Here is a 10,434-nt window from a genome sequence, read left to right as displayed (position 1 = left end):
TTAAATTTGCTTTCATGTACGATTGTAGATCTTACTTGACAATATCTTCGAAAGCTGGCACTACTCCATATTATCTCAAGCGTTGCAGCTAATCATGAAATACGACATTTCTAGCCAGTGCTAAAGTTACGACCCATTTGCTGATCAAGCCGATGGCTTCACACTATTAGAATCTGAGCTAAAAAGAGCCAAAGTTGGGAAAAGCCATTTTCGGATGCAATGGAATCCGGAACTCTTTCAAAGTGCTCTTTTGGAATCAGTGGAATGTCACTGAACATGTCAAATCAATATCAGTCTTGGGATTTATCATGCTAGGTAAATCCTGAGATGATGCTTCGATTCTATGCTATCTTGGTGGCGAATTATGTATCGTCCATTGACTTGTGCAACTTTTGTTGCTTTCATTGCATACCTTGGGATCTTGGTATATTTCATATTTCATATTTTTGATCCTCCTTGATTTGTGGATTCTACCACAGGGGAAACAACTCCTTTAGTAAGATTGAGGCTAAATAATGATGCGAAGTTTTCAATGCCGATGCAATTAACTTTTTTCCATACTCCATTTCCTCCTTCTCTTAGCAGAATCATCTTAGTGGCAAAGGTAGTCCCTTTACTTCATCAACCACTTTTGTTTTATGGTGATCACGACAATATTACTCGGCTATCACTTGACGTCGTTGTTGCTCATTATCTCTTCGCTGATTCGATTATCACACGTTCGAACCAAAATTGAATTTCTGGGTACGCAAACCAGCAGATGAATCTCATATGAAGACATCTACGGTGTATGTGATAGAAACAAGGCGGTCTCGACTTAGGGAAAATTAGGATATTTCTGCCGCTTCGGGCTTTGGCCGCTGCATAACCGTCATTTTTGGGGGGATATATCCTGCATATATCATCTTTAAATGACGGAGACTATGTCCCGAAGCACAGAAGATGGGGGGAATTCCAACAATGCCAACCTAGTCAAACGATCGTGGATCTCACTTAGATCAGGAGGGCGTGGATCCTCTTATGTCGCTCTTTTCAGACCTTTGGACGACCTTCAGTCTCGGTTCATCTTATTTTGTGGAGTACTATTTGCAATCGCTGCTGGGGCACGTCAGTATATCTTCATTGTCTGTGTAGTTCAATTCTGACGAAACTTTTCGGTATCACAGCTCTTCCTATAATCGGTATCATATTTGCGCGCATCATTGATGTCTTTCCGCCTTCCGAGGAGGAAGTTGTTTCCCGAGTCTATCAATTGGTTGCTGTTGGTTAGAGTTTAAATCTTTCAAAATCTCAAAGCAATTGCTAACCATACAGCGTGCGCATATTTCATAGTAACATGGGGCTGGGCATTTTGCTGGGGAATCGTTGGCGATAGAGTATCGCGAGGTTTACGGATACAGATGGTCGACAGAGCTTTGGGACTTGATCAGACATACTATGAGACTCAATGTCCAGATGTAAGACCACGTATCCGGTAAGAAGACTAAAGTTAACCATTTCAAGATCACCAGTCGTCTGACTGTAGACGCACAAACAGTCCAAGCTGGTACAGCTGAGAAAGTGGGCCTATTTCTGCAATCTTGCAGTTATTTTATTGTAGCATTCATTGTAGGGTTTGTTCTCAACGCTCGTCTCACCGGAATTCTTTTTGCTGCGGTAATTCCCTCTATGACACTGGTTGTTGTCATTGGTACCACCACATTGAATAAATACGCCAAGGCCGCGGCAGAGAGTAATACAATCGCAAACTCAATTGCTGAAGGGGCTGTGAAGGCAGTACAAGTGGTTCAAGCTTTTGATGCCTTTGATGCTTTAACAGATTCTCATCACAATAATCTAGTTATTGCAATGAGATACGGGGCAAAAAAGGCTGTGACGGGTGCACTGATGCTTGGCAGTGTATTTTTTATTGCGTAGGTTATGCTATTTTCAGCCCCCTTTTCATGGCTTCCAATGGTCCGCACTGCAGTCTGATAATCACAAGGTTTCAATTTTGAGTCTCGTTAAAAGTTTCGACTAGTTTGAAAGGGCGAATTCACTCTGAATATTTTACCGCTTTCGAATATTTGAAGCCATATTCAGTCTGGACGGTTGGAATCTTATCTGTTTTACAATGCTAACAATATAAAGGTTTTCAGCAAATGCTTTAGCATTTTGGCAAGGCTCCAAGATAATCAACTCAGGCTCGTCTGGCAGTGCAGGAACTGTGTATGCCATTGTCTTTCTAATACTTGACGCTTCATTTGTGATTGGAGCAGCAGGCCCATTTGTTCAATCCTTTGCAAACGCCGCTTCCGCTGGGCAGCGAATATTCAGTCTTATAGACTATCCCAGCATACCAATCGATGTATACTCCGAAGAAGGAATTAGCTGTGACAGCGAGATACTAGATACAGGAGGAAGCATTACATTTGAAGATGTCAGCTTTTCTTATCCAGCACGCCCACTCGAAACCGTTTTGGATTCAGTCAATATAGAAATTAGAACTGGAACTTCTGTAGGTATTGTAGGCGCATCTGGAAGTGGCAAATCCACCATCACTTCGCTTCTCTTCAGACTTTATGACCCATTACGGGGCTCTGTTCGAGTTAACGGCCACACAATACCTGAATACAATTTAGCTAGTCTCCGCGAGAAAATGTCCTTGGTTGACCAAGATCCAGCAGTCTTTTCGGGAACCATTTATGATAATATCAGATATGGCTACAAAGGAATTGCTCTGGAAGAGGAGCAGATGAGAGAGAAGTGCATAGATGCTGCGAAGGCTTCCGATGCCTGGCAATTCATTGAATTGCTACCAGATGGATTAGATACTTGGCTTGGTGAGCCATCTGGCACGAGGCTTTCTGGTGGCCAGAAACAGCGACTATGCCTTGCTAGGGCCTTAGTTGGTGACCCTCCTCTATTGATACTAGATGAAGCTACTAGTGCACTTGATACAATCAGCGAAGCGGCTATCTTGAGCTCTCTTGCAATAGCAAGATCCTCGAGTAAGCGGACTACTGTGATGGTCGCTCATCGTCTTGCATCAGTGAAAGCTGCTGATAACATCATCGTTATGGGCAAAGGTCTAGTTCTTGAACAGGGAAGTCACGATTTCCTAATGTCAAAGCCTGAGGGTGCTTATCGTCAATTGATCGAAGCACAAAGACTAAATTCTTCTCGCAAAAGCCAACACGTTGAATCCCTCGAACTTCCAACCATCGAAAAACCATCCATCTCATCTGACGGGTTTTCTGATCATGAGAATGATTCTGTACAAGACTCACCTGAAGAGAGCGACTCTAAATTTTCAAAATCTCTCGGAACGTTTGCAATAATTCGGCGCTGTTTTGCTTTAACAAAATCCGAGATTCCCTTTGCTTTACTTGCATTCGCGGCTTGTGCTGCAACGGGAGGTCTGGTCATTGGCGAATCTATTATCTTCGGTAACTTGGTTTCTTTACTCAACGGCTCTGTCTCGTCTTCTCAGGTAGATTTTTTCTGTTTAATGTTCTTCATTGTTGCAATCGTTGCACTTCTCGGCTACACAACTTCCGGGTCCTGCTTTGGAATTGTTTCCGAAACCTTAATCATGAGAACTCGAGATCTATCCCTCCGAACCATATTAAGACAAGATATGGAATGGTTTTTAATGTCAGGCCGATCTACTTCTGCCCTTATCTCTGTTATGAACATGGATTCCGGCCACTTGAGTGGACTTTCGGGTGTGATCATCGGAACTATGATATCCGGTTTTGTCTCGGTCGTCGGTGGGGCTATCTTAGCACATGCTGTGGCTTGGAAAATCGCGATTGTTCTTTTGGGTACTTCGCCAGTGATTCTCCTTGCTGGATACTTTCGGATACGCGTGTTAGCTCAAATAGATGCAAAGAACCAAGCAGCATATGTCGACGCTTCCGCATTTGCAACTGAAGCTTGTGGGGCAATTCGCACCATTTCTGCACTCGGAATAGAACGAGAAACTTCATCGAAGTTCAAGGCCGCAGTCAACAAACATCGAAAGCAGACTTCTAGGAACACAGCGCTTGGCAATATACTTCTTGCATTTGCGTTAGCAATCACGTAAGTATCCTCGTTATGTAGCGAGGCAAATGGCTAATCAGCTTACAGATATTTCATATATGCTCTTGCTTATTGGTGGGGAGCCAAGCAAGTGAGAGAGGGCTATTATTCATCTCGTCAATTTTTTATTGTTCTCCCCGCTATACTGTATTCGGCTCAAGCCGCAGGCCAATTATTCAGTCTAGCACCAGATATTGGAAGGGCAAAGGGCGCCGCATCTCGAGTCTTTAAATTGCACGATGAGAAACCAACTATTGACCTTACTAACGACTCGGCCCCTGCGACTATTTCTCCAGATGGTACCTTGAATGACACTTCTCCCATTCCTTCTGGTACAATCGAGTTTAGAAATGTTGGTCTCGCTTACAAATCTCGCGCCGATACTCCCATATTCACCAACCTGAACTTTACCGTACAAGCTGGCGAGACGGTTGCTTTAGTAGGAAAATCAGGAGCTGGAAAAACATCAACCATCTCATTAATAGAGCGATTTTACGATCCAACGTCTGGTGCAATTCTTCTTGATGGCATAGATATCCGGGAAGTTCCTGTGTCTCAACATCGAGCTCGACTCAGTCTCGTATCTCAAGATCCTGATTTGTTTTCGGGCAGTGTGGCGTTCAATGTTGGGTTAGGGGCTCGGCCAGGTCACACTGCGACAATGGAGGAAATCACAGCTGCTTGTAAAGCTGTCGGGATTCATGACTTTATCAACGGGCTACCCGATGGTTACGAGACGTATGTATATTCTTTTCAGACTTCACAAGGTTGCTAACAATTTTAGACAATGCGGTATAAATGGTTCTCAACTGTCTGGGGGGCAGAAGCAACGAGTTGCAATAGCCCGAGCATATATTCGCGACCCAGAGATTCTGTTGCTTGATGAAGCCACTTCAGCTCTTGGTAAAGGACTCTATTTTGTTGGCCAAGAGATCAAACACTAACATACCACAGACTCGCATTCTGAAGCTCAGATACAAGAAGCAATCAAAACTGTCTCTCGTAAACGAACTACGATCATGATTGCACATCGTCTTACCAGTGTACAAAATGCGGATCGCATCTTAGTTTTCGATTGTGGCAAAATAGTGGAAGAAGGGAAGCACGAGCAATTGATGAATGGTGGCGGTATCTATGAAGAAATGATCAGAGCGCAGGATTTGGGTTGATGTGAGTTATGTTGTTCATTTTACTTCTGTAGCATAGCGTTGGATATGCTTTTCATATTCAATTGTACAATACTATGATTCTATTACCATGGATAGGTGGAATTTTAAGCGGTGGTACAGAGCATGGCATGAATCAGGGACAGCCGACACGACGTTTGTTTAACCCTCAACGGCTTGTAGATAAGGATATATGTAATGCAGGAGTCGAAACGTCAAGACACGGATTCAGTATAGATTTGCATTTATTTATATACCAACCATTAGTGAATCGGTGCTCGTGTCTCCTTCCGACCAGGCAAACAAACTTGTTCACATATTATTGAATCTCGTATCGTCGTAACAATCCTTATCCCGCATCGTCTATTCCAACACGAGTTACACAACAATATGATGCCATGTTTTCGATATCTCCAAATTATCCACACCAATCATTACACCGCCGCTGATACCTCCCAAGGTCGGCACTTCGGTGCAAACGTTAATAATATAATGCAGGGCTCTAATCCACTTCACAAATTGGCCATTCCTTTTTGCCATCTGATTCTCCGGTACCGAGTAGATTTGGTTTTCCTTACGTGGTGACCCCACTGCATCATTTCTCCCTTTGAGGTTACGCATCTCAAGTCGAGCCCAACCTGCATCATCCCACATTACGAAATCTAGGACGACAGAAGTTCTTTCCACTTTCATCCATATCGAGTTAAAGCCCTGGAAAATCTTAGTTATCCAGAGCGAGCAAGGTTTCCCATCGCTTCGGACATGCCTATTTGAATCTAGGAGATCTGCATGGTGACTATATAAGCTGCATCTCACTCTTTTAGTATCATTTACCAGAGGCAGGAAAAAGTAGAGATTAACAGGGATTATGATTATCTTTTTCATCTGATAAAAAATTTTCATCGCTAGTTCCTGAAATTGGCCAGTTAGATTGAATGCAGTGGAGCATCTAGTTGGAGCAAAGGATCTGATAACGAGTACGAAACAATGTGGACCGATGTCGGTGAGTGGAGAATGAAAGGGATTCTTCAAGAAAGTTTCAACGTGTTGAAAAAGTATGTATCACTCGAGTCACTGCACCATTGCTCCGTAGCTCGAACCTTGGTATGTATCTAGATTCTATTGAGCTTTTTTCAACCCTTTCCCTTCCTCCCTCCCTTGCTCCGCATTTATCCGTCATGCCTTTACAAATTTCGGGACGGATCTGATAATTTCTCTTGGCAACTAAGTGGAGAAAATACAAAAAGTTGTCTCCGAGGTGAATTGTTCATTGGTTTGTCCTCTTAACGAAAAAGTCATGTCGCCATCTACTACTGGAAGAAGCTACTACGAGCACCCCGCACACACGTTCACATGCTACATACGACCTTTTCATGCCGGAAGAATGTAAGCGCGTGGTGACAGAGAGGTCACTGACAGCTTGTTGGAGACTGGAGTAGCTTTAGTGGATATTTACCGGTAGGAATACTCGAGTATCCATAGCTACGATCTATCCATTCACATAACTCTAGCGACGCAATCGAGAAGACTAACCTATAATATCAAGAAGTAAAAGACATCTACAATGTAGCATTCAAAGAGGGAAGCATGTCCGATGTACATATCCAGAAAATCAGACGATGTACATATCATATCATGTCCAAAATCGGTCGAGTCAGTCCATTCTACTCATACTTCGTGCACAAATCTACCTTCCATATCCTCGTTGACACCATTCATATTCGCCATCCCTACAACATCATTCTCATCATCCATGAATGATCTTTGGCTGCCCCATAATAAACAGGAAAAGGTCCATGTCTGGAATCAAAATACACATATGCTAACCTGCCATCATACCTATCAATGACAATGAGAAATCTTGGCATACATGTTCTGTGATTTTATTGTTGATGTCCCCCATGTTCTTGCTCAGGTAACTGAATTAATGGTTCGAGATTCTATTACACAATACTTCAGATATCCCATTTACACTTTTCTATTGACTGAGAGATACATATATCCTTCACAATAAGTATCTGGACTCTTTTTTCTTTTGAGTCAGTCCTGTCATCTACTTTTACCAGTTAGGCTTTATTACTCACCCTTTTCCCTCTGCATTATCGAGATCACATATCGAACCATTTCTTGATTTTATTTTTAAATCGGTCGACCGTCTGTTTATTCGACAATAATTCATAGCCTCCCTCCTCCATCTACAATTATCCTTTTAGATATTCCAAATAAGTCCTCCTACCTTTAAATATTACTCTTATCTTGGTCATTCCGTCATCGATATACACTTTATCAATTATCGATCATCTTGGGCTGTACAAATTAGTTCAATTCGTCAATCAACCAATTAAACTTCTTAACCGACATACTCCTTCCCCCAAAACACCACCAAACGCAGTTACCGCCAAACCAGTGGTACTTTCTAATACTTACGGCTTTGCACCAATCCGTTACAGCTTTAAGACTATCGGACGCACGGCAAGTTTACACTTGTATTCAACGGCAGTTGCACGAAGCTTCGAAGGAATATCGAGTCTCCAATCAGAATCCTTGGATTGCAAAGCAGATTTTTGTGGTAGAGGTATCATTGTATCTCTTGGGAAAGTACACTTTTTGGTACCTGGAATAGTATTATTTAAGAGAAAGAGAATATTCTTTCGGTGTTGGTTTTTTGGACAATACCAGTCGTTGAGGAGATTTGAATAAAAGCATATTCGGATTACTCTCAGAAGTTTGGGAAAATCAACATTCATATCAAATCACTTGATCAGTAGTTTTGATCACGTTACATTCATATACAATCTTACACTCGTCCTCGAATCGAAATTAGAAAAATGGCTCCTTCAGCAATCAGCACGGGTAACTCGCCCGAGGGACTTCGTCCAGTTGCCATCAATGGCGAGAAACTCATGTCTTCTCTGAAGATGAACAACCTCTCCCTCTCCCCAGAAGAAACTCTCACCAGCAACTCCTCAACCGAAACCCTCGACTTGATCTGTGTCGGGTTCGGCCCAGCTTCCCTCGCTATTGCCATCGCTCTCCACGACGCTTACTCCAAATCCTCATTACCCCCACCAAAGGTTCTTTTCCTCGAGAAGCAATCCGAGTTTGCATGGCACGCCGGTATGCAGATCCCCGGTGCTCGCATGCAAATCTCCTTCTTGAAAGATTTGGCTACACCCCGTGATCCCCGATCCAAGTTTACCTTTATCAACTATTTGCACTCCAAGGGACGCTTGAATACCTTTATCAATTTGAGCACTTTCTTACCTTCTCGTATGGAATACGAGGATTACTTGCGTTGGTGCGCTAGCCATTTTGAGAAGCAAGGTTGTGTGAAATATGGTGCAAATGTAGAGTCAGTTGTTCCTTCATCGCCTTCGGCTGAAGATGGAAAGATCCCTGGCTTTACTATTTCTTCTTCCTCGTCTTCCGGGGAGACAGTCACACACGCAGCGAAGAATGTTGTCATTGCGGTTGGTGGAAAGGCTATTATTCCTCCTGTTTTGCAAAATAAGCCATGCGTATTGCACTCTTCGCAATATGCTACTAGCATTGGAAAGATTGAGAAGTTGCAAAAGGAGACTAGAAAGCCATTGAGATTTGCGGTTATTGGTAGTGGACAAAGTGCTGCAGAAATCTACAATGATTTATGGGAACGTTTTGGAGAGGAGACTGGTGTGACTGTTAAGTTGATTGTTAAGGGTCAGAGTTTGAGACCTAGTGATGATAGTCCTTTGTAAGTTTTCTTCCTTTCCCGTCATCAATAGATATGAAACTAAGACTCGCAGTGTAAACGAAATTTTCGACCCCGACCGCGTAACCCCTCACTATAACCGTCCCTCCAATCTCCGTGCCGCGGGTATCGTTCTTGATCGCGCCACAAACTATGGCGTTGTCCGTCTCGAACTCCTCGAGCATCTCTATGACAAACTCTACATTCAACGTATCAAGTGCGAGCGCACTGGTGCTACTCCCCGGGCAGCTATCGTTGTAAACAGAAGAGTAATCACAGCTACACCTTCTCCTTCTAATGATTCTTTGAGACTGAAGATTGTTACTGAGGAGGGGGCTGAGAAGGAAGAAGAGGAGTTGGATGTTGATTATATTTTCACCGCTACTGGTTATAGAAGAGATGCACATGTGGAGATTCTCCGAGGGTGCGAGGAACTTGCCACAGGCGAGGGGAGTGATGTTAAGGGAGAAAATGGACCAGTAAAGGGCAAGTGGGGAGTAACCAGAGATTATAGAGTCAAGGTAGTAGATGGAAAGGTACAAAATGGTGCAGGAATCTGGCTGCAGGGTTGCAATGAGTCGACGCACGGAGTAAGTTTCTTTCCTTCCCTAGGAATACGAATAAATACTAACAGAACCCCAGTTATCCGATTCCCTCCTTTCTATCCTCGCCATCAGAGGTGGAGAATTAGTACAGAGCATGTTCGGCGAACAACTTGCTCAAGAAGCAAAGAACTAAATCTGTTACGCTTCCTTTGTCATTCAAGATACCACAGTATGCTGTAGCGCCGTGGGTAATTCTCACATAGATCATTACCGGTGCTCAGAATAAGTTGTTGTTTGTGTTTATACATATTATTTTCTCGGGCGGTGGTATTATCAGTGTGGAGGGGTAGAAGATAAAAGTGAATCATGTATATAGGACTGGAGTTTGGATTTGTGGATTGGAAACTATGTTTATACCTCTTGATATACTTTGTCTTGTTTTATGATGAATGTCCCGCTTGAACAGATAGTGAGTGATATTGTGGATATTTGCAGAACTTCTTTAATAGGACTTGTCTACGTAGTTGTGAGATGAGACGATGGGTATTCTAACAACAAGGTTGAGATAACTGGTAACTAGTACTTACTGTTTGTCCATAGTAAAATGAAACCGTGGAGAGTCTGTTGAAAGTAAATATATCAATGTCTAGGGTTTCACGATGTATTGCCATGAATTGAGAGGTTCTCATGGATGGATATATTTGTTTTTCTGGTAGAAGGAACCATGGATTTCGATATCATTGAGATGCTGGCGTGATGACAGACGTGGAATGAAAAGACACCAATAGATCGACCAGAAACAAGCGTGCAGAGGGTTTCAAGATGCATGGTATAACGTGGAATTGCTATATCTTGTAATCTCAGTATGATGGTACTTATATGTCTGTTTCCTAAAGAATTCAGAGATCGGCCTCTCACTCCTGCAGAT

The 10,434-nt window shown here is 42.8% G+C and overlaps 2 protein-coding genes across 2 annotated transcripts; both read left to right on the top strand.

The window, feature by feature from the left end:
• Positions 1-246: 246 nt before the first annotated feature.
• Positions 247-5,525, top strand: EAE98_008484 (uncharacterized protein). Its single transcript, XM_038956107.1, has 8 exons — positions 247-1,107; positions 1,167-1,265; positions 1,315-1,457; positions 1,504-1,913; positions 2,131-4,065; positions 4,114-4,803; positions 4,850-4,968; positions 5,020-5,525. Exons 1-8 carry the CDS (start codon positions 912-914, stop codon positions 5,232-5,234), a joined length of 3,807 nt encoding a protein of 1,268 aa, XP_038807566.1. The 5' UTR covers positions 247-911; the 3' UTR covers positions 5,235-5,525.
• Positions 5,526-8,059: 2,534 nt separating this feature from the next.
• On the top strand, positions 8,060-9,699 carry EAE98_008483 (uncharacterized protein; the record flags this gene model as incomplete). Its single annotated transcript, XM_038956106.1, has 3 exons — positions 8,060-8,964; positions 9,017-9,551; positions 9,604-9,699. 3 exons carry the CDS (start codon positions 8,060-8,062, stop codon positions 9,697-9,699), a joined length of 1,536 nt encoding a protein of 511 aa, XP_038807565.1.
• Between the last annotated feature and the right edge of the window lie 735 nt (positions 9,700-10,434).

Source organism: Botrytis deweyae (assembly GCF_014898535.1).
Source record: "Botrytis deweyae strain B1 chromosome Unknown BDEW_022, whole genome shotgun sequence".
NCBI classification, from domain to species: Eukaryota; Fungi; Ascomycota; class Leotiomycetes; order Helotiales; family Sclerotiniaceae; genus Botrytis; species Botrytis deweyae.
This window is presented reverse-complemented; position numbering and strand designations above follow the sequence as displayed.